At 46.0% G+C, this 24,070-nt stretch overlaps 1 protein-coding gene across 5 annotated transcripts in view; it reads left to right on the top strand.

The window, feature by feature from the left end:
- MYLK (myosin light chain kinase) overlaps window positions 1-24,070 on the top strand; it is a 1,073,187-nt gene that overhangs the window by 1,035,547 nt on the left and 13,570 nt on the right. For all 5 annotated transcript variants that reach the window (XM_063934067.1, XM_063934064.1, XM_063934063.1 and 2 more), the window contains 3 exons: window positions 14,145-14,297; window positions 18,450-18,573; window positions 20,503-20,632. In XM_063934067.1, coding sequence (XP_063790137.1) covers window positions 14,145-14,297; window positions 18,450-18,573; window positions 20,503-20,632 — 407 coding nt within the window. The remainder of the gene's footprint in view (window positions 1-14,144; window positions 14,298-18,449; window positions 18,574-20,502; window positions 20,633-24,070) is intronic.

The following is a 24,070-nucleotide window of genomic DNA, read 5'->3' as shown; positions in this document are numbered from 1 at the left end:
ACCTTAAATGGCTTACGGCTAAGGTCCTGTTCTTACTGGCTATTGCTTCTGCCAGAAGGGTGTCGGACCTAGGCACTTTGTCCTGTAGTCCACCCTTTCTGATATTTCATTGTGACTGAGCAGTTCTTAGAACTCGCCCTGGTTGTTTATCTAAGGCGGTGTCATCTTTTCACCTTAATCAGGAGATTGTGGCTCCGGCCTTCATCTCTACTGAATTGTCCTCCAAAGAACATCTTTGGATGTGGTAGGGGCTCTCCGCATATATGTGGAGAGGACTGCCTCTATTAGGAGGTCAGATACCCCCTTTTTGTACTGTTTGGTTTCCACAAACGTGGCTGGCCTGCGAATAAGCAAACCTTGGCCATATGGATTAGAATGGTGATTGCACAAGCTTATGCACAGGCTGGACTTCCAGCTCCTGCTGTATTTAAAGCCCCTTCTACTCGGTCTGTTGGACCATCTTGGATATAATGAAAAGAACAATGTGTAGTATCGGCTTTTAAAAAATTTTGTGAGAAAACTGATTTTTAAACAATCCAGTGTACCCCACTGACACTAAAAGGAGTGGTTCTATGTGTATCAAGGTTTCTTTAATGACGTGATGAATCCTTCACCAAAGATTTTCATAAACAATGGCGTACCATGATTCACATCAAATATAGTGGAAATGTACACATTAAGGTATCTTTTGAAGTGCTAGTTAATTGTGGTTTTTGCGTACCACACTCACTAGGATAGCAGACTTTTTACTCCTATCTGGGTTTCTTTGATCTTCTACTGTAAAGCGTATTCTTTCTCCAGATTTTCATGCCATATATATACCATGTATACGGAAATAAATAGAAAGATCCAATGTGAAGTATCGTTTTTATATTTATAAAAAATATGTGGAAAAACAATGGAAAAGATTTCCAAGTGTTTGGGCAAGCGTACCCTACTCACAGTGAATAGATAAAATCTGTATGTATAGCAGATTCTTTGTGGGCAGTGATAACCCCTCCACCCAGGGTCAGACTGGCCCACAGGGGTACCAGGGAAACCACCGGTAGGCCCCACTGCCTGAGGGCCCACTCCTTCCTCTAGGGATCAGGTTCCAGACTTTGCACTTGTATTATACATGGTAGATATGTTGTATTACCCAGCACTAAACTATTGTGTATTTCAAGCCTCTGTGGAGGCTGGCCACACCCCCTTTGTAGGCTGGCCACACCCCTAAGTATGGGCCCCTATAACTGCATTACCCCGGTGGGCCCTTCGTGCCCCAGTCATATACTGTCTCCACCCAAGGATATATGGATCAGTAGCATACCGTGACTCACATAGAGTACAGAAGAAAACAACACATCAAGGTATATTTTTATATCATATAGGATCAGTATAGACTTTGCGTACCACACTCACGGAAATAATGTGTTCAGAATTCCTATCAGGGTTTCTTTGATTTTCACATAAAAGGTATCATCTCTCCTCAGAAATTCATATTGTGTATAGGAATCACCCCCAAAAAAAGAATATTTAGGGAATAAAGTAAGTCCAAAAATGTATGAATAAAAAGTTTTTATTTTTACAGACACATAAAAAATGCCCCATAGTTGGGGAACAATATGTACAAAAATGTATATAAAATAACCCACGGAATAAAATACAATAAAAAAGGGTTGTATATATACACTAGCAAGACTATTGAGGCATCAAAAAATTTCCAAAACTATATCAGCACGACACACACACGAGAGAAAACAACATAAGAACACACACAAAAAAAGGGGAAAAAAAGACTGACACCAAAGGAACATATTATATATTTTTTTATACGTTTTATATATATATGATATGTATGTTTTAATTGTTTAGCGCCATTTATTGAGCCATTTCCTCACACCATATTTTGTACTGTTTGTGGGTGGTAACTGGCTATTTTCTGGGAGCGTCAGGAAAAATGCAGGCGTTCCCAAGCGTTTTCAGGATGGGTGTGTGACGTCAGCTCTGGACCCGATCAGCCTGATTCCTTCGCACTGGAGGAGTAAGTATTGAGCTATGCACAGACTGCTCACACTGCACAGAATGGGACAAACATTCGTTGGTAAGTGTGATGCGAACGGTTTTGCAGCTGTCCGCTGACTGAGGGGAATTTTTGCAAAGCATACACATACAATTGCACACTTGCACGGGGCATATTTCCACTCCCCCTGGGCGGTGACTATCTGATCGCAGGACAGTGTAATTTGCAGCACAGCGATCAGGTCTGAATCGGGCCCATTGCTAGCAAAGTAAATTGAATGTCTAACCACACCATTCTCCAGAAGTCATTAATCCTTGGGCAATCCCAAAATCACAATCGCACAACATTTGGGGCAATTGGTTGGAGCATTAACATCAAAATGCACCAAAGAGACAGGGGAGCGGTATGATTTACGCAGAATAAATTAATGAATCTGCTGAAACCATAAACAGGTAGAAGTGTACAGGGGTGTATCTTCCTATTGGCCAGGATGGCACTCGCCAGGGGCGCCATTCGAGGAGGGGCGCCATCCAGAGGTGCCACCCGCGGGCAGTAGGTACTGTACATTCTTTGATCATTAATGGGCATCCCTGCTGTTGAGGAACTACAGTACATGGGGATGGGGGGATAGCTGCCGCCTCTAAAAGTGAATCTACCTAAAAGTGCTGCCTTTAATAGTAAAATCAACATGGGGGAATATGTGTATCTGGCACTGTGGGGGCATACGTGTATCTGGCACTGTGGGGGCATACATGTATCTGGCACTGTGGGGGCATTTGAGTGTCTGGCACTGTGGGGGCATATGAGTGTATGGTACTGTGGGAGCATACTGTAAGTGTATCTGGCACTGTGGGGTCATATGTGTATTTGGCACTATACTCGGAGGCATTATGTGTATCTGGTACTGCACTACTGGGGTCATTATGTGTAACTGGCACAATACTGGGGGACATTATGTGCATCTGACACTATAATCGGGACATTATGTGTAAGGAGAACTACTGTGGGTAGTGGGAGTCATTCCGAGTTGATCGCTCACTGACGATTTTTGCAGCACAGCGATGAGTGCAAAAAATTGCATTTCTGCGCATGCGTATGCCCCGCAATGCGCATGCGCGACGTACGGGAACAATGAATGATGTGGTTTTGCACAGGCTCTAGCGAAGATTTAAATCGCACTGACGGCCGCAGAGTGATTGACAGGAAGTGGGCGTTTCTGGGTGTAAACTGTCCGTTTTCAGGGAGTGTTTGGAAAAATGCAGGCATGCCAGAGAAAATGCAGGCGTGGCTGGGCGAATGCTGGGCGGGTGTGTGACGTCAAATCCGGACATGAATAGGCTGAAGTGATCGCAAGCGCTGAGTAAGTTTTGAGCTACTCTGAAACTGCACAAATTGTTTTTGCAGAACTTGGCTGCACATGCGTTCGCACTTCTGGTAAGCTAAAATACACTCCCCAGTGGGGGGTGGCATAGCATTTGCACAGGTGCTAAAACTAGCTAGCGAGCGAACAACTCAGAATGACCCCCATTGTGTGTAAGGCTGCTAATTGTGTGTGTGCATGTGTACGGGGTGTGATTATATATTTATAGTTTGATATCATAATATAAAATTTGTGAGGCCACACCCACTTTCCCAGGAGCGTGCACGCCTTCCCATATATATGGGCACTACTGTGTGGCATAATGTGTATAAGGGGTAGTACTCAGTGGCGTATCTATAATGGGTGTAGTGTGCACGGTGCACACGGGCCCCTGAGTCCAAGGGGGCCCACACCACACACACTGCACCCATTTCTCCTATACTTACCTTTCCAGCGTCCATCGCTGACTGTGTGTGGGCCCCCTCCTCTCCTGTAGCCGTCACCACCGCTGCTAGCGAACTGAGCACTAGAGACTGGCACTGTACAGCGCATGCATAGGACTTCAAAAAAATGGCGCGGTGGCGCATGCGCTGTAGACTCTGGCACTGTGCCAGAGTCTACAGCGCTCAGAGCACTAGCAGCAGCTGTGGCGGCTACGAGAGAGGAGGGGGCCCAAACATGGAGTCTGCACATGGGTCCCCTTCTCTCTAGAGAAGGCCCTGGTACTACTGTGTAGCATAACGTGAATAATGTACTGTACATTACTGTAAGGCAAGTAAGGCACACTATTGTGGTGTAATTTGAATTGGGATATTATTGAGTGTCCACGCCCCTTTTTTTTGGCACACGTGACTTCCCTATTTCATATAGGGGGGGGGAGGGGGGGGGGGGGCGCACCAGTCCTTTACTTTGCCAGGGGCACTCAGACCCCTAAATACACCTCTGGAAGTGTACCATATAGAACCCAGTAACTGAGGCCATTTCTCACCTTGAAGGGGTACTAATCTCACTCCCATTTATTTCCAAGGGGAGAAAGAACATTCAGTAAGTTACAAGACGTAAGGTCACTACAGAGGCAGTAGACCAACCTACTGGGAGGTAACTGCAGAGTGCAAGCTTGAGAGGGAAGGGAGCTATCAAAATAGGGCCAGTTCCAAACTGAGCACTCAGGGCATGATGGAGTTGAAGATACACGCAAAAGGCCTTGCGAGGAAGGTCAAACTCCACATGTAGATGATCAAAAGAGTGAAGGACACCATTATAGTACAAATAACCAATTGTCTTCACCCCATGAGATATCCAAAAAAACTCAGAGCCAAACATGCCCATCTCAGAAAGACCACCATTAAAACAAAGCAGGACATCAGGATCACCACTCGCAACCCCAATAACCCCTGTGCAAAGCGTCAAACCAACAGGGCTTGCTGGAGAAAAGGGGGGATCTCTGCGGTGACTTCACAGAAAGTAATACCCATATAATGGAGCCAAGGAGGACCCCATCTGCCCACGAAGAAAACCCACCAAAGTAGTATCCATACCAGCTGTCAACCAGGTCACCAGATGCGACAGTTGTGAGGCCATATAATAAAGGGACAGATGTATTAAGCCTGGAGAAGTGATAAAGCAGTGAAAAGTGCAAGGTGATAACGCACCAGCCAATCAGCTACTAACTGTCGATTTACATATTGGAGCTGATTGGCTGGTGCATTATCACCTTGCACTTATCACTGTTTTATCACTTCTCCAGGCTTAATACATCCAAAACACCCAAATACCAAAATGAGAGAGTCCATTGCAGAGGGCAAGGAAAGGTAGTGGAGAGGGGGCAAGCAATTATTCAAAGGAAAAATGCTAGACTTAGACCAGATAATCAATCTGGAATAAAATAGAAATCCTCAATAACCCTTATCAGGCGGGCTGGGGATGGGCCTGTATCAGCTGGAAACAACAACATGTCATCCGCATAGAGAGCTATAGTGTCAGTCATTGAGCCTATCTGTAAACCTCGAATGGCCGGATCCAAGCGAATAAGACATACTCAATAGCCAAAACAAACAGTGCTGGGGATAAAGGATACCGTTGGCACATCCAAGACCTCCCTGGTAACAAGATATTAGGCCTCAGCTGCCCTATAAACACTCTCCAACTCAGACTCCCACTTCCTATGATACAGTTTAATATGGGCTATACACTTAATAAAAGTGCCTTTGGGGAATGCTCTAAAATAATCCCAAAGAAGAGAAACATCAGAACAAGAGGCATTATCTGTAAAATAGGAGACCCATGCCGCTTCCAACGCAGAGCCAGCACCCATAAGATCTAACAAGAACGGTTTAATCTTCCAAAAACAAGCTCAACCAATAGTAATGCACAGCAGAGAGTGGTCAGAGATACCAATAGGCAAATATTCAATTGCAGACACTCTAGGAACTAAAATAGGTCAAAGAAAAACATATCAGTATGTAAAAAAGTATGATGTGGGGAGGACTGATAGGAATAGACAGAGGCCATAGGATAGTGGTCTCAAGAGCTTTAATACAAGCCAGTAGTCTAACTCTCTGAGCCATGTTATCCTTTTTTAACTGAGAACCTAAGTCAGAACCAGCTGTCTAGTGCTTTCTCCCATGACATCTCAGAGCTATGCAGGGACTCCTCTTGCTGCTCCTGTGCTGTGCTGCCATGCTACACATGGTCCTTGCATTCTCTTCCCCTGCTGACCTGTGGTGCCTCCATATTGGACAGTGTTACCTGACTGGTCTCCAGTCAATCCAAAGCCAGACTCAGGTTTCATGACACAAGCATCCAATATGATCACTCTATAAAGCCTGTGTCCAAAGCCTCTTCAGGTTGCCAGTGCAATGTCGCTTCTTAACATCCTGTCCTCACCCCAGGTGACTTCTTCCATCTACAGACTGCACCTGCAAATTATCCTTGCTCCAGTAATTCAGTTCTCAAGCTGCCGCCCTCTATCTGAGCTAGCCAGTTTTCTCCCTGACTGCTCTCTGAGCTATAAATATTCAGCAGCTATTGTTGTTCAGCCTTAAAAATCAAGCTGACCTATCCAAGTTTCACAGGTTCCAGCCAGCTCCTGTTTTTCAGCCTGATTCTTCTGTGCTTTAATACAGCGTTCTGCAGCTGTTCCAGCAAAGCTTGCACTTTGTGAACACTGCTGCTTCCTGAGCTCCACTACAGCTGATTTCAGTTCAGTCCAAGTCTGGTTCAAGTTCAGCTCAAGTTTCTGACTCCATTACGGTTTGGTCTCTTATTCCAGTCCAGTCCAAATTAATACTGTATGTCAGTCCTTTGGCTCATTCTGTTCTACCTTCTGACTCCACATCCATTATACTGAGTACACTCTTTCATTCATAGATCCTACATCTTGCCATCCTCAAAACACATCCCTAAGAGTTCTTGCATCCTCAAAACACACCTGCCCAGTCCATGTGTACAGATCTGGGTACACAGAATTCTCCAGTCCTGACAGGCTAATTGTATACACTTTACCATAATTACACACTCGTATGCCTCCCAGACCGTGACCACAGGCATGTCGGGGACATCATTGATGGATATATAATCCGGGATGGTAGAGCCAAGTTCATCTTTAAGACAAGGATCAGAGACTACTGGGATATTCAAATACCCGCACATACTGTCGGATGAAAAGTATCGCCAGGGGGGCTGCTTAATTAGCCCCGATACGCCAGCGCGTGCCGCGGCTTATTAGGGATTTTGTTTCACCTGCCTGTGTGTTTTCGGGTGAAATAGTGGGGCTATTTTACCCGAAAACACACAGGTTTCAGAGCACCTGTGTGTTTTCGGGTGAAAATTCACTTTTTATCGGTTGATCAAATTGAATAGCCCAACCGCAAAACCCGAAGAAACATCGGGGGTTTTTACTCCCGATGTCTCTTCAGGGCTAATTGAATTCCAGCCTAGGAGTTCGTTAAGTACCCAGGTCCACAACAGGAGAATGGACATTAACAAATGTGTATTGTACATCTGACTAAACAGTCTAAATTTCAGGACCTGACATTTGCCTTCCTCTAAAATATGTTGGTAGACCTCAGAGTTTCGTAACCTACGAGAGCGTAAAATAACCACACCTAGAGATGTTCACATAGAATTATTATTGCAGAAGGCCTGCTGGTAGTAATAATGACATATTCTTGTAGAAATGCAATGTGCATCTTTTTCATGTAGAGTTCTCGTAGTAGGTTAGAATGTTTTTCAAGGATATTAAACCCCTTCACATTTAGGGATTATTTTATCAGCATAAGCAGTGGAGGCCATGTGAATACGTTTTTATTGAGGGGATGCGGAGTACAAGAAAATGCAACATTGTGCAGTTATTTGATTGCACAGAACTCTAAACAATCCCAAATGGTAGATTTAATGCGATTGGGGGAGGGCTGGGAATAGTGCAGGAAAGGAAAGGCAAGCCAGAAAAACTGCCAACAAATAAACAATAAGATTAGAACAGAAAACATGGTAAATCCACATAATAAAACATCAGTGAGCTACTATAACCGTTGTTGGACCAAATGGGCAGTAAACATGATACAAATAGTTGGTGTGGTGGTGACGGCCACTGCCGAGGAACATGTTAACACTCATCAGGATAACATCTAGTTAACATCTAGTAACAGTAAAATATCTAACAGTCTCTAAACTTGAGAAGAAGAAGAAGCAAGTTCACAGGTAAATAGGTACAGTCTTCTGAACATTCAGGATGGTGGATGGGTGCACCTAACGTGTGGTCTCAAGACATTTGCCAGTATGTGGTGTAGGCAAACGAGGATGGTCTAGCTCAGTGATGGCGAACCTTGGCACTCCAGCTGTTGAACTACACATCCCAGCATGCCCTGCTACAGTTTTGCTATTTGGCCATGCTGGTATGTGTAGTTCAACAACAGCTGGAGTGCCAAGGTTCCCCATCACTGGTCTAGATCATGGGTCTTCAGCCTGCGGCCCTCCCGCTGCTGTTGAACTACACATCCCAGCGTGCCCTGCCACAGTTTTTCTATTAAGGCATGCTAAAACTGAGGCAGTGCATGCTGTGATGTGTTGTTCCACAGCAGCTGGAGGGCTGCAGGTTGCAGACCTATGGTCTACATGATAGGTCAACTGAGACCAATTCGTAAGTGATGGCTTTGGAATATCAAGGGCAGCACAGAATTTGTCCAGACCTTTAGAATCTCGTAAAGTAGTTTGACAACCCTCATGTGAGGTCTGGATACTTAATGGAAAGCCCCAATGAAACCCGATTCCTTTATGTTTGAGGGCATCAATGAGTGACTTAAGGAGGCGCCTTTGTTGAAGTGTGCTCCACGACATGTCGTTGAAGATCTGGATTCTAGCACCATTAAACTCGATTACCTCCAACTTACGAGCTGTGCTAAGGATCTCTTTCCTGGCATTGTGATAGTTTAGACAACAGATAATATCTGTTAGGGCCTTAGACTGAAGACCTAGTGGGTGAAGTGCATTATTCTCTTGTTAGGGACCTCCAGCACTATTTGTGTGAGACTCTTAGAGCCCACGAGAGAGTCTTCTGTCTATAACAGCCCACCTTCTTCCCTTAGTGCAAAACGCGCACTGGTACTTAAGTTGCCACCTGGGCTTAAACCTATAGCAGTAGGGGCTCACATAATAGGCTGGAGACCACAGGTAACTTGCTGGAGTATAACTGCATACAGACAGGATATGCTAAGCAATGCTTTACTGAAAGTTACTGTGGGATCCTAGATGTATTCAGATGTGAGGGGCAAGGAATAGCAATAGTCTCTCAGAGTGGTAACACACAGACTGTGGATATGAACATTACAAGGAGAGTCTTAAATTCCAGAGAGCAGCACAATACTTGATCACAGGTGAAACGTAATAGAGGATTGTATGCACGGTTCTAAGGCAGAGCTTGAATGCAGAGCAAAGGTTAACAGAATGGCTGCAGCTGTCAGTAATGAACATGCATGGATATGGAGAAATTCCCAATACTAGAATGGAGCAACAGAAAGTAAAACTAAAGTAGGAAGCTGCAGTGGGAGTCCAAGGCAGTCACATGGAGAATGTACACAGTAGTCCAATATGAGGTAATCAGCCAGGGATCTCAGCAAGGCAAAGTGGACAATACAACAGTAAATGAAGCACAGACCATTCAGCATACACTTGGGCATAAAAAGATCCACACACAGGAATATAGCGACTTAGTTGCAAGTAGTCTTCAGGAACAGGACTAAGATACCAGGAACTGTGCTAAGGGGCTGATTCAAAGATGGATGCAGATTGCTGCATACGCAGCCAGATCTTCGTCCATCTCATCACATGCTGGGGGCCGCCCAGCACAGGGCAAGGCCGCCCAGCATGTGTGACGGCCACCTCCCAATGTGTCCGCAATTAGATTGCGGAAGCATTAAACTAAGGTTGACCCCCATTCAGCTCGCCCAGCTCTCCCAATATTCCTCCCTCCTACTCCTCCCCCGTTTTGTTCACTAACGCCACCCCTGCTAGTCTTACTTAATGACCCGTGATTTCTTGCTAAACCCTCCCCCCAGGCACCTAGTTTAAAATCTCCACCAACCTTCTAACCATCCTTCCCCCCAGCATCGCTGCCCCCTCCTCATTCAGGTGCAATCCATCACGACAAAAAAGATGGCGCATGACTGAGAAGTCCGCCCAGTGTTCTAGGAACACAAACCCTTCTTTCCTGCACCAATCCCTAAGCCACACATTTACCTCCCTAATCTCCCTCTGTCTCCCTGGGCTAGAGCGTGGCACGGGTAATAATTCGGAGAATATTACCTTAGATGTCCTTGCCTTAGGTTTCTTGCCTAATTCCCTATAGTCTTTCTTAAGGACATCCCACCTTCCACTAACTTTGTCGTTGATGCCAACGTGCACCAAGACCGCCGGAACATGCCCAGCCCCTCCCAACAATCTGTCTACCATCGACCATTGAGGCTGGCATGACGTAACGAGCGGGACCCGCTGCAGAGAAGAGCCACAGCGGCAGCTATAACATAGCTCAGTCAAATAAGAAGATGTTATCAGGGTCCACCTTGGTAATTTCGATGAAGACCTTTGTGAGTGCATTCACTATGTCAGGACCATGAACATCCTCGGTATACCCCTAATACATAAGTTGTTAAGGTCATTCAGGCAACGCTGCATGATTTTCATCTCCTGAGCATGAACAGCAATAAGGCTATTCTTCCCCCCCCCCCCCCCCCCCCTCCTTTTTCCTGCTACATTTTAATAGCGGGCCTTTATTTATTCTTTAACCCAGAGAGGGAGAGTGACTTCCTTGTGAACAGGGGGGGGGGGGGGGTGGAGCTACACGGTACAGTAAGTATGTGTGTGTCTCTGCTGCTTGTGAGGTAAGAGAGTGTGTGTATTAAGAAAACAGAAATTATACCGGTGCCAAGTGTATTGAAACTTATTAGATGTGACAATGTTAATAAGTGAGATAAGTGGACACATCCACTTTAGGTAAATCAATGAGTACATTGTTAAATCGCTGTGTGTGTTTGTAGTAGAGGGGCAGTGTAGGAGGATAGGAATTGGAGGTGATGGGTCAGTGAGTGGGGTGGGGGGACCAGTAAGGTAAAGTGTGAGCTGTGGGGGGATGTGAGGTGTGCGATGAGTAATGTGAGCTGTGGAAGCTGGAAGGGCAGTGCAGAGGCGTAAGTAGGGTTTTCGGACCCCAGGGCAAGATGAAGAGTGGCGCATCCCCCCCCCCACCCCCCAAAAAAAAAATACCAAAAACCCACACACACACAAAAAGAAGTATGTGCGCACGTGCCGAAAAATGGGCGTGGCCATGCACCAGAAGGGGTGTGGCCACTGGAAATGGGGCGTGCCAAAATGACTATCACCTACCCCCTGTGTCGCCTCTCAGCACACTATCACCTACCACTTGTGTCGTCTCTCAGCACACCTTCATTCAATTTTTGCACAGTGCGCATGTAGAGTCTCCTTTTTACACAGTGCCAGATACACAATTGCCCGACAGTGCCAGATACACAGTGCCCCACACTGTCAGATACACAGTGCCAGATACAGTGCACCACAGTGCCAGATACATATTGCCCCAGTGTCAGATCCACAGTGACAGATACACAATTGCCCAACAGTGCCAGATACACAGTGCCCCACAGTGCCAGATACACATTGCCCCACAGTGTCAGATCCACAGTGCCAGATACATATTGCCCCACAGTGCCAGATACACAGTGCCCCACAGTGCCAGATACAGTGCCCCACAGTGCCAGATACAGTGCCCCACAGTGTCATATCCACAGTGCCCCACAGTGCCAGATACAGTGCCAGATACACAGTGCCACACACACAGTGCCCCACAGTGCCAGATACAGTGCCCCACAGTGTCAGATACAGTGCCCCACAGTGCCAGATACAGTGCCCCACAGTGCCAGATATACAGTGCCCCACAGTGCATGATGATTAAAAAAAAAATACAGCCTGCTTACTTTTTTCTCTGCAGCTGGCATGCTACTTGTGACACGAGAGCTTGCTCTTCCGCACGCTGGCTCCACACTCTTCTTCCCTGCAGCCTGCGTGCCCAGCCAATCACTGAGCCGCAGGCTGCACCATTACACCATTGAACAGCTGAGCCGTCGCTCAGCTGTCCTGAAATTCTATGCGGCACTGGAGCTGCTGCTTGGAGCTGCTGCTGTTCGGTTGCCAGGGCAACCTATAAGGGAGCCGCTGGAGGAGCGCAGCGCCGCAGATCGGAGGTACGATCTGTGTGCGGGCGGCGGAGGGCCCTGTTAAAAAAAGAATCCGGCTCACGGGGGCGGGTGGGCATGATGCCCTGGCCGCCGACGGTGCCCCCTCTGCAAGGCCTGCCAAGGTGCCATGGGCACGTGCCCCACTCGCCCTACCTTAGATACCCCTCTGGGGCAGTGAGATATGGAGGGAACTGGAGTGAGCTATAAAAGGGGGCACTGTGGGAAGATATGGAGGGAGTTTACGGTAAAAGACATAATTAATATTTTTGTGGAGGCGGGAACAATGATGCAGCTCCAGGCAGCAGCTCCAGTGCCGCATAGAATTTCAGGACAGCTGAGCGACGGCTCAGCTGTCCAATGGTGTAATGGTGCAGCCTGCGGCTCAGTGATTGGCTGGGCACGCAGGCTGCAGGGAAAAAGAGTGTGGAGCCAGCGTGCGGAAGAGCAAGCTCTCGTGTCACAAGCAGCGTGTCAGCTACCACTTGTGAAAGTGAAAAGGCTGTGGGAAGATATGGAGGGAGTTTACGGTAAAAGACATAATTTATATTTTTGTGGAGGGGGGAACAATGATGTTGTGCTTGGGTGTTGCCCAACTCCTAAATTCGCCTCTGGCCATGCCACCAAATAATCAATTTTTATACCACCTACAGGATGGTACTGTACCTCAATACATTTAAGCTATTTTAGTGATTCTTAAATATTTGACTAAATACCTAGAGACGCCAATGTGAAATTATTGATAGACTAAAGGTGTGTACACATGGTGAGATTTGGTCTAACCCCGATTCTCACTATGCAATAGAGGCTAGGTCGGTATCGCAAGCATATAATGACTGCTTGCGATACTGACTATATACGATTTTGGCTAAGGGTCAATTTTGACTATCTTTTCTACGAGATAGACAAAATTGACTTGCCTGCACAGTCTGTCTAGGCTTGCGATGCCGACCGCGCGGGACTGCACATCGGCATTGCATCGGGATCGCAAGGTGACTATCACCTTGCGATCTGCACTAACTATTCTTACGATTTTGACTATATAGTCAAAATCATTAAAAAAAAATCTCACCGTGTGTACACACCAGAAGTTGTGAAACTGTCACTGTTGGTGTTGCATTATTGAGACTTTTGAATAAAACAGATCTCGAATAAGACACATTTCATGTGCACATAATGGGGGTCATTCTGACCCGATCGCTCGCTGCAGTTTCTCGCAGCGCAGCAATCGGGTCGGAACTGCGCATGTGCCAGCGCCGCAGTGCGCCGGTGCATGCCAGACGTCGTTGCCTAGCGATCGCCTCTGAGGCAGAGGCGGAAGGGGGCTAGACGGCGGCGTTAAGCCGCCGTTTAGGGGGCACGGCCGGACCGTTGGGGGGGCGGGCCGCGGCGGTTGCGTGATGTCACACGCAGCCGCTGCGGCCCGGGGTGCAACGAGTAGCTCCCGGCCAGCACGCTAAAGCTGCGCTGGTCGGGAGCTACTCTTGAAGTGCAAAGGCATCGCTGCTGTGCGATGCCTTTGCACCTTTGCGTGGGGGTGGTGGGGTGGCGGCACTGACATGCGGGGCGGACTAGCCCTGTGCTGGGTGCCCCCCACATGTCAGTGTGAATGATTGTAGCTGTGCTAAATTTAGCACAGCAATGATCAACTCGGAATGACCCCCAATGTTTGAAAGCAAGACATGTCTCCGTATAGTATTTAAGAAAAGAAAATTTCCCATGTTATTGCAAAGTACTGTGTTTCCGTATGCTTTAAAAATAGAAAAGATTTAATATTATTTTACCAACTATATATCACATTGGGTAACATTGCATTTTGCTGTCTAATCTATGTTGTCAGATGCTGCCCCCTAGTGGCTGGTATTAGAGTTAACATTCTTATCACAAGTTGTACTGGATGGATGCTAAATAATGTGCTCCATAATCACTTGTATGGGGCGTGGGGGTTACAATTATATAAATTCACTCTTTAATTAATAAATAAGATTTTGCACATTTGGTCTGGGCCAATTTAGCACTCTATTTTCTTTTCTTTTAGGGTAAGTGGTCTTTCTCCTTTTATGGGTGATAACGATAATGAGACATTGGCCAACGTTACTTCTGCTACCTGGGACTTTGATGATGAAGCATTTGATGAGATATCGGAGGATGCCAAGAATTTTATCAGCAGTCTGCTAAAGAAAGACATGAAGTAATTCATATTTTCTTTCATATCTATATGTTGTCTGTTCCAGAAGAAAAAGAAAATGGTCACAATCATGAACCTATGGGCTTTTTCCCGTGCCGGTATTGTAATTAACAGTGCAAAGGGTAGGGTCCTTTCACAGTGCACGGCACCGGCCCGGCTGCCGGGTTGCAGCCGGAAATATCCACTGGAAGGTCTGGCTGCCGGGCCGGGGCCACGCCGTCTTTGAAGGCAGTGAACCGTGTGTGTGAAGGGGAGCTTTCACACACAACGTTTTTTTTTCAAGCCGTGTCTAATGCTGCGCATGTGCACAGCATTACTCACGGCTCAAAACCATTGTGTGTGAAAGACCCTTCCGGATGGCAAAAATCCGGACAAAGTTTGCCGGCGCGTGTGTTACAGCCCTATAGCTGGGCACCTCCAGTAGTCATAAGAATGTATCCCTCAATAGGAACCTGTCACACAACTGAGGTGATCAGCGGTTCCTAGTAAATGAAAGCCTGCATGTGATTATTGATTAGGCCAACAAAATAAATGTTGCTTCAACAATTACATGTCTACCTTAATAGTAATATGAGTAATATTACATACTGTATATCCCTTTCCTAATTGGTCTCTATAACAATTCTTACCTTTTTAATAGTTTAAGTATTTCTGAGGACTTACCAGGGGTATCCTACAGTCATGAGATTAGCTAGAGAACATGTTCATACCTGCCCACCGTGTCCCTCCTCCCAGCTTTAGAAACTTGGGCGGTATGCATGTTGTGATCGATCATATGATGCATTTGGTACTTCTCCAGAGGCCTTTGTATGTAACTGCACTGATCAATCTCCAGCTAAGGAGGGTTATTAATATAAACAGTGGCTGGTTTGTGCAGATTGTGGTTTCAAAAAATATATTGATTTATTAAACAAATTATTAAGGAATGTGTTTAGCACTTTGCACATATAGTAAAGGCATATTTTAGTCTATCAGTATTCTTGTGTTTGGAATTTTGTCTGTCATACTGTACAGTCCTACTGGACTAACAATAATATGAACATGTTATATTATGTCCAGAAATAGTAAACATAGGCTGATGCAATTTTTTTTCAATAGCAATAAATGCATTCTCAATTAGGATTGATTTACAGTGCATCCAGAAATTATTCACGGCGCTTCACTTTTTCCACATTTTGTTATGTTACAGCCTTATTCCAAAATGGAATAAATTAATTTTTTCCCCTCAAAATTCTACACACAATGGGGGTCATTCCGAGTTGATCGCTAGCTGCCATTGTTCGCTGCGTAGCGTTCAGTGAAAAAAACTGCTAATCTGCGCATGTGTATGCACCGCAATGCGCATGCGCGTCGTACGGGTATAAAGTCCTTTGTGGTTTTGCACTGGTTCTAGCGACGATTCCAATCGCACAGCTGAATGCAAGGAGAGTGACAGGAAGTGGGAGTTTCTGGGTGGCAACTGACCGTTTTCTGGGAGTGTTTGGAAAAACGCAGGCGTGGCCAGGCGTTTGCTGGGCGGTTATCTGATGTCATTACCATGTCACTCGTCGCAGCAATCATCGCAAAGAATAAGTAACTACAGGGCTGGTCTTGTTCTGCACAAAATGTGTTTGCTGCCGTGCGGCTGCACAGGCGTTCGCACTTCTGCAAAACGAAAATACACTCCCCCGGGGGCGGCGACTATGAGTTTGCACGGCTGCTAAGAGTAGCTAGCGAGCGATCAACTCGGAATGAGGGCCAATACCCCATAATGACAATGTGAAAAAAGTTTTTTGAGACTTTGCTAATTTTTTTAAAATAAAAAACTAAGAAATCAGATGTACATAAGTATTCACAGCCTTTGCTCAATACTTTGTTGATGCACCTTTGACCGCAATTACAGCCTCAAGTCTTTTTGAATATGATGCCACAAGCTTGGCACACCTATCTTTGGGCAGTTTCATCCATTCCTCTTTGCAGCACCTCTCAAGCTCCATCAGGTTGGATGGGAAGCATCGGTGTACAGCCATTTTCTGATCTCTCCAGAGAGGTTCAATCAGATTCAAGCCTGGGCTCTGGCTGGGCCACTCAAGGACATTCACAGAGTTGTCCGGAAGCCACTCCTTTGATATCTTGGCTGTGTGCTTAGGGTCGTTGTCCTGCTGAAAGATAAACCGTTGCCCCAGTCTGAGGTCAAGAGCGCTTTGGAGCAGATTTTCATCCAAGATGTCTCTATACATTTCCGCATTCTTCTTTCCCTCTATCCTGACAAGTCTCCCAGTTCCTGCCGCTGAAAAACATCCCCACAGCATGATGCTTCCATCACCATGCTTCACTGTAGGGATGGTATTGGCCTGGTGATTAGCGGTGCCTGGTTTCCTCCAAACATGACGCCTGGCATTCACGCCAGATTTCAATCTTTGTCTCATGAGACCAGAGAATTTGGTTTCTCATGGTCTGAGAGTCCTTCAGGTGCATTTTGGCAAACTCCAGGCGGGCTGCCATGTGCTTTTTACTAAGGAGTGGCTTTTGTCTGGCCACTCTACCATACAGGCCTGATTGGTGGATTACTGCAGAGATGGTTGTCCTTCTGGAAGGTACTCCTCTCTCCACAGAGGAATGCTGTAGCTCTGACAGAGTGACCATCGGGTTCAGTATCATCTCCCTGACTAGGGCCTTTGGCCCCGATCGCTCAGTTTAGATGGCCGGCCAGCTCTAGGAGGAGTCCTGGTGGTTCCAAACTGCTTCCATTTACGGATGATGGAGGCCACTGTTCTCATTGGAACCTTCAAAGCTGCAGACTTCATTGTCTACAGACACTTCCTTTGACTTCATGCTTGGTTTGTGCTCAGACATGAACTGTGAAGTGTGGGACCTTATATAGACAGGTGTGTGCCTTTTCAAATCATGCTCAATCAACTGAATTTACCACAGGTGGACAATTAAGCTGTAAGAACATCTCAAGGATAGTCAGTGGAAACAGGATGCACCTGAGCTCAATTTTGAGCTTCATGGCAAAGGCTGTGAATACTTATTTACATGTGATTTCTTAGTTTTTTATTTTTAATAAATTTGCAAAAATCTAAAAAAAAACTTTTTTCACATCATTATGGGGTATTGTGTGTAGAACTTTGATGGAAAAAATTAATTTATTACATTTTGGAATAAGGCTGTAACATGACAAAATGTGGAAAAGTGAAGCACTGTGAATACTTTCTGGATGCACTGTAAGTGGAAAAAACCACCATAATACATAAAGCAGGTATAGGGGTCTATTCAATGCCTGTCGGATCCTCTCTCTGATGGAGAGGATCCGACAGTGCAGTATTCAATTTGCGGGCAATTCCGACAGGTTTTTGCCCATTTTCGACAATGCCGATCCGACTTTTTTTTTAAGTCGGATTGACATTGTTGAAACGGGCCAAAAAACTGTCGGAATCGCCCGCATATCAGACAAAACATGTGGATCTGCGGCTAATCCGCCGATCCACGTGTTTTCCGTCAAGTCGAATTTTTAAAAAAGTCGGACTAATGCCACTATAATTGAATAGGTAGAATCCAAATTCGACCTATTAGAGTCAGAAAGTGAAATTTTTCCGACTTTTTTTTAAAATCTGACAGTAATTGAACAGACCCCATTATCTTCTTTCTACTGTACAAATGAATTTATGTTATAATATATGCACTGTGAATGAGTCAACTTCTGAGGTGAATTCGCAAACAGCTAATCAGAAATAATTATTTTCACCAATGTGTATTTGCACCAGCATTTAGACACCCACAATTATTACTGACAGGCATATCTGCATTTCTGCAGTTCATAATTATGCAAACAGACCCATACTGTGGTCAAGCTGCATTTACATGACTCTTCCCTCCTCTGTGGATCCATTCCAAGCGCACGGAGAAGCATGTGTTAAATTTGCATATGAATGTAAACATACTCATCACACTCTTTTATTTTTTATTTTTGTGCATTGCGCAGTACAAATTTCCCTATGGTATGCTAATCAAATGGATGTGTACCCTACTTAGCATGAGCTTCATAGACTTCAGTGTTAGCATCTGTAACATGCTACTACATGTATACAACTTTACATACAGTGGGCACAGCATTATATATGAAATATGTGTCATTTTGGCCCTCACAATTGTTTTTAATTAATTTTTTTACAGACAGAGGTTAGATTGCACCCAGTGTCTACAGCATGCATGGCTGCAGCAGGACACCAACACAATGGAGGCCAAAAAGCTGTCTAAGGAAAGGATGAAGAAGTATATGGCCCGACGGAAATGGCAGGTAAGTAAAATATTCACTAGCACTCAATAAAGAATTACTTAACATATCTTTCTGTTGCCTTTACCAGTCATTCATGCCTCATGAATATTAGTGCAAAATGGCTCTTTGATGTCATCTTGTGTTGTCTCATATCGATACATACTGTATCTGATGTCTGTGAATCGTACCCAGACGATGATATCTACACATCTATTATTCACTTCTTTGTTCTCCCCTAAATTACTATTCCTTTTCTGTCTGGATTACTGCCATGGTCCCTGCAACCCTATTACTCCACCTTCACTTGTAACTACAGTTGACATGCAGCTCTTTTATACAATGGTGCCCCCTGGAACTTGTCTAATTAATCCTGCTCACTCATATGATCTTCTGTGTTGGTAATTATTTATTATTATTTATCACCAGTTATTTATATAGCTCACACATATTCCGCAGCGCGTTACAGAGAATATTTGACCATTCACATCAGTCCCTGCCCCAGTGGAACTTACAATCTATATTCCCTATCACATGTGCACACATTCACACTAGGGTTAATTTTGTTGGGAGCCAATTAACCTACCAGTATATTTTTGGATTGTGGGAGGAAACTGGAGTACCCAGAGGAAACCCACGCAAGTACGGGGAGAATATACAAACTCCACACAGTTAGGGCCATGGGGGGAATCGAACTCATGACCTCAGTGCTGTGAGGCAGTAATGCTAACCATTACACCAGAGTTTGCAGAGGAAACCATTTGTAGATCTTTTCAGCACTTGCCCATCATCCATATTATTATTATTATTATTATCCTTTATTTATATGGCGCCACAAGGGTTCCGCAGCGCCCGATTACAGAGTACAAATGCACATAAAAAATAGGAAAACAGTGACTTACAGTTGAATACAATATAGGACAAGTACAGGGCAGCTAAGCATAACTACACCAGTAAACATAGAGATAAGTTCCAGGTGGTCAAAAAACTGTGGGATCTGGGCGGTTGAGGATTATTAAAGTAAGAAAAGTATAAGCACATGAGGGAAGAGGGCCCTACTCGTGAGAGCTTACATTCTAAGGGGAGGGGTAGACAGACAGGGATGACACAGATGGGGTACATAGAGAGCGTGGAACAGAGGGTTATGTTGAGATTTGGCTACGTTTGGTAAAGAAATGGGTCTTAAGAGCCCGTTTGAAGTTTTGTAGAGAGGTGGAGAGTCTGAGGGGGAGAGGTAAAGAATTCCAGAGAAATGGAGCAGCACGTGAAAAATCTTGGAGATAGGAGTGGGAGGAAGTAATCAGAAGACAGGAGAGACGGCGTGCATTAGCAGAGCGAAGAGGACGGGTGGGAGAGTAAAGGGAGATAAGGTCAGAGATGTAGATGGGAGAGGAGTGGGTGAGTGCTTTGTAAGTGAGTGTGAGAAGTTTGAATTGGATTCTGAAAGGGAAGGGAAGCCAGTGGAGGGCCTGTAGGAGGGGGGAGGTAGACGTAGTGCGTTTGGTGAGGAAGATGAGCCGGGCAGCAGCATTGAGGATAGATTGGAGTGGAGAGAGGTGATTGTCAGGGAGGCCAGTTAAGAGGAGATTACAGTAGTCCAGTCTGGAAATAATCAGTGAGTGAATAATGATCTTAGTGGCATCCTGTGTGAGAAAAGGTCTGATTCTAGAAATGTTTTATATCTAAATAATGCTTTAGTATGTTTTTACATAATTAGTAGAAATAATATCCAGGACTAGATTTAGCAGATCTAATAGAATCATCTAAACTATACGCCTATTTCAATAAAAATATGCACACAAATCAATAAAAAAAAATGGTGCACATATATTTAAAGTATTGTATAAGTGTTTATGTTATAAAAATGTGTCTGTCTACATTCACATTTGGATAGCAGGAAATAAGTCTTGTGTATTTTGTTATTGAGATTTCTACATAACCTTATTGTTTCAGAAAACAGGCCATGCTGTGCGAGCTATTGGGCGTTTGTCATCCATGGCGATGATCTCTGGACTGAGTGCAAGAAAGTCATCTGGAAGTTCCCCTACTAGCCCTTTACCAGTAGAGGCGGAAGCCAGTGAAGGTGAGGGCACGTTCTATGAATAACACGTCTGTAACATGTATGGTGTAATCTTTTGAGAATATCAATATTGGGTTATTACACCCTATCCACGAAAAAATAGCGTAACTGAGTAAAGGACCGAGGACAACATTGTTATATTACAATATAAGCGAGCAGCAGTTTATTGATAAACAATAGGTATTGGACAATGTATAACATATGTGTGTGTGTGTGTGTGTGTGTGTGTGTGTGTGTGTGTGTGTGTGTGTGTGTGTGTGTGTGTGTGTGTGTAGATATATATATATATATATATATATATATATATATATATATACTTAACTAATGTTTAGACTTCAACGATTCCTAGGTGGCCTCTTTCTGTCCGAATCAGACCCCCAGAATGATGTAAATGGACACAGAACATCTCCATCCGTATCAGCTCCAGATACAAGAGGCAATGATGTGTTACACATCACAACCTTTTATCCCTCTTGAGATTAGCGGCGGTGTCTCCCCAGAAATGTATACCAATTATATAGCATCTATATACATTGATGCTGTACTTTATAAGCGGTAGGGGGCAGTATTGTTCCATTTATGATTATAACAAAATAATAACATACAAATAATCTATTTACTTGCTCTCAAGGCTAATTATTTCTTATAAGAACCACCTTTCTAATACATAAACCCAATAACAACCCATCTGCTCATGTAAGTCTGAAAAGAACCCATGGGATCAGGCAAAATGTTCTCTCCACATCCTACAACACACAAACACGCAGCCTTATACTGACTATTAATGTGGGGCAGGGGTGTATCTAGGGGTCCGAGCGCCCCTGGCAAAGTAAGGGGCAGGCGCCCCCACCCACCCCCTACACACATTTGAAATAAGGTGTGAGTACTGGAAATGGGGCATGGTCTTGTGGGGGAAGGGCATGTACACAATAGTACTTCCAATTCAAATTATGCCACACAGTAGTGTCCCTTATTCACATTACACCGAACAGTAGTGTCTCGTATTCACGTTACACCATCCCTCCCTCCTAACCCTAACCCACCTTTCCCACAGCCTGACCCTAACCCCCCCCCCCCCCCCCCAGCCTCTTCAGTGGTGCCTAACCCACCCTTCCTAATTTCCCTCCCTGCAGCCTAACCATAACCCTCCCACACGGCTTGCCAGTGGAGACTTTGGCACCAACTCGATCCGGATTTTGGCTTTCTGCATCACTGTCTATGTTGGGATGCCAGCATCAGCATTCTGAGCAGTTTCGGGATGCTGGCGTCAGCTTTCCCACCCGCCAGGATGCCAAACGCCTTAATGTCTCATATGTCACCCCTGCCTGAACTTCCTCCTTCCCTTACTTACCCCCTTGCACCTCTCATGCCTCTCTAGCCCTGTAGTTTTCAGTCCCTCATTCCATCTCTAAGTCTCACCCCCCGCACCTCTCACTCCCTCTATCACCCATGTACCTCACTCCCTCCTTCCATCTCTCACATCACACCTGTACCTCACTCCCACCTTCCATCTCCCACACCTCTTCTTCACTCCCACCTTCCGTCTCCCCTACACCTCGCTCCCACCTTCCATCTCCCCTGCACTTTGCTCCCACCTTCCATCTCTCACACCTCTTCTTACCTCCCACCTTTCGACTCCCCTGCACCTCGCTCCACCTTCCATCTCCCCTGCACCTCACTACAACCTTCCATCTCCCACACCTGTACCTTGGTCCCACCTTCTATCTCCCCTACACCTCATTCCCACCTTCCATGTCTCACACCTGTACTTTGGTCTCACCTTCTATCCCTCACACCTGCACTTCACTCCCACCTTCCATGTCTCACACCTGTACCTTGGTCCCAGCTTCCATCTCCCCTGCACCTTACTCCCACTTTCCATCTCTCACACCTGAACCTTGCTTCCTCAGATTATTTCCCCCTAGTACAGGGATCCCCCTTCCTCTCAGACACATTATCTCCCTTACCACAGAATAGCCCCCTCCTCCCAATATAGAAGATTCCCCCATCCCCCTGAGACAGATCTCCCCCTATCAGCCAGTACAGCTCACACCCATAACCTTCTCCTGGTATGCGGTGTCCGCTCCATTGGCAGGTTAGGAATCACGGCGGACAGTGTCACAATGGGAGCCGGGAAGAGATGGTACCCGCACATTGTGACTGCATAGTGTGTATTATGTGTAATTAGTCAGCAAGTGCTGGCCAGGGCTGGTTCTATATTAAGTATTTGTACTAGGCATGTGGGGGGGGGGGGGGCAACATCAGGGTGTCTCTGCCTAATGCCCTACCCCCTAATAGCAGTGTTATCAGCTGCTCCTACACCCCAGTGTCATATTCCCCTGTACCCCCACTTTCCATAATTCTACCCCTCATAGCAGTGTCATTACCCCTCTTCCCCCACTCCTCATAGGTCTCCCCCGCATAGCAGTGTCATTACCCCCTTTCCCCCACTCCTCATTGGTCTCCCCCCATAGCAGTGTCATTACCCCCCTTCCCCCACTCCCCATAGGTCTCCCCCCATAGCAGTATCATTACCCCCGTTCCCGCACTCCTCATAGGTCTCCCCACATAGCAGTGTCATTTCCCCCACTCCTCATAGGTCTCCCCACATAGCAGTACATAGCAGTGTCATTACCCCCCATCCCCCACTCCTCATAGGTCTCTACCCATAGCAGTGTCATTACCCCCCTTCCCCCACTCCCCATAGGTCTCCCACTCCCACATAGCAGTGTCATTACCCCTCTTCCCCCACTCCTCATAGGTCTCCCCCCCCCCATAGCAGTGTCATTACCCCCTTCCCCCACTCCCCATAGGTCTCCCACTCCCACATAACAGTGTCATTACCCCCCTTCCCTCACTCCTCATAGGTCTCCCCCCCCATAGCAGTGTCATTACCCCCCTTCCCCCACTCCCCATAGGTCTCCCACTCCCACATAGCAGTGTCATTACCCCCCTTCCCCCACTCCCCATAGGTCTCCCACTCCCACATAGCAGTGTCATTACCCCCCTTCCCCCACTCCCCATAGGTCTCCCCCCCCATAGCAGTGTCATTACCCCCCTTCCCCCACTCCCCATAGGTCTCCCACTCCCACATAGCAGTGTCATTACCCCCTTCCCCCACTCCTCATAGGTCTCCCCCCCCCCATAGCAGTGTCATTACCCCCCTTCCCCCACTCCCCATCGGTCTCCCACTCCCACATAGCAGTGTCATTACCCCCCTTCCCCTACTCCTCATAGGTCTCCCCCATAGCAGTGTCATTACTCCCCTTCCCCCACTCCCCATAGGTCTCCCACTCCCACATAGCAGTGTCATTACCCCCTTCCCCCACTCCTCATAGGTCTCCCCCCCCCCATAGCAGTGTCATTACCCCCCTTCCCCCACTCCCCATCGGTCTCCCACTCCCACATAGCAGTGTCATTACCCCCCTTCCCCTACTCCTC

The sequence above is a fragment of the Pseudophryne corroboree genome, chromosome 7 (genome assembly GCF_028390025.1).
Source record: "Pseudophryne corroboree isolate aPseCor3 chromosome 7, aPseCor3.hap2, whole genome shotgun sequence".
Lineage (NCBI taxonomy): Eukaryota > Metazoa > Chordata > Amphibia > Anura > Myobatrachidae > Pseudophryne > Pseudophryne corroboree.
The sequence above is the reverse complement of the archived record's forward strand: the minus strand, read 5'-3'. Positions and strand labels throughout refer to the sequence as shown.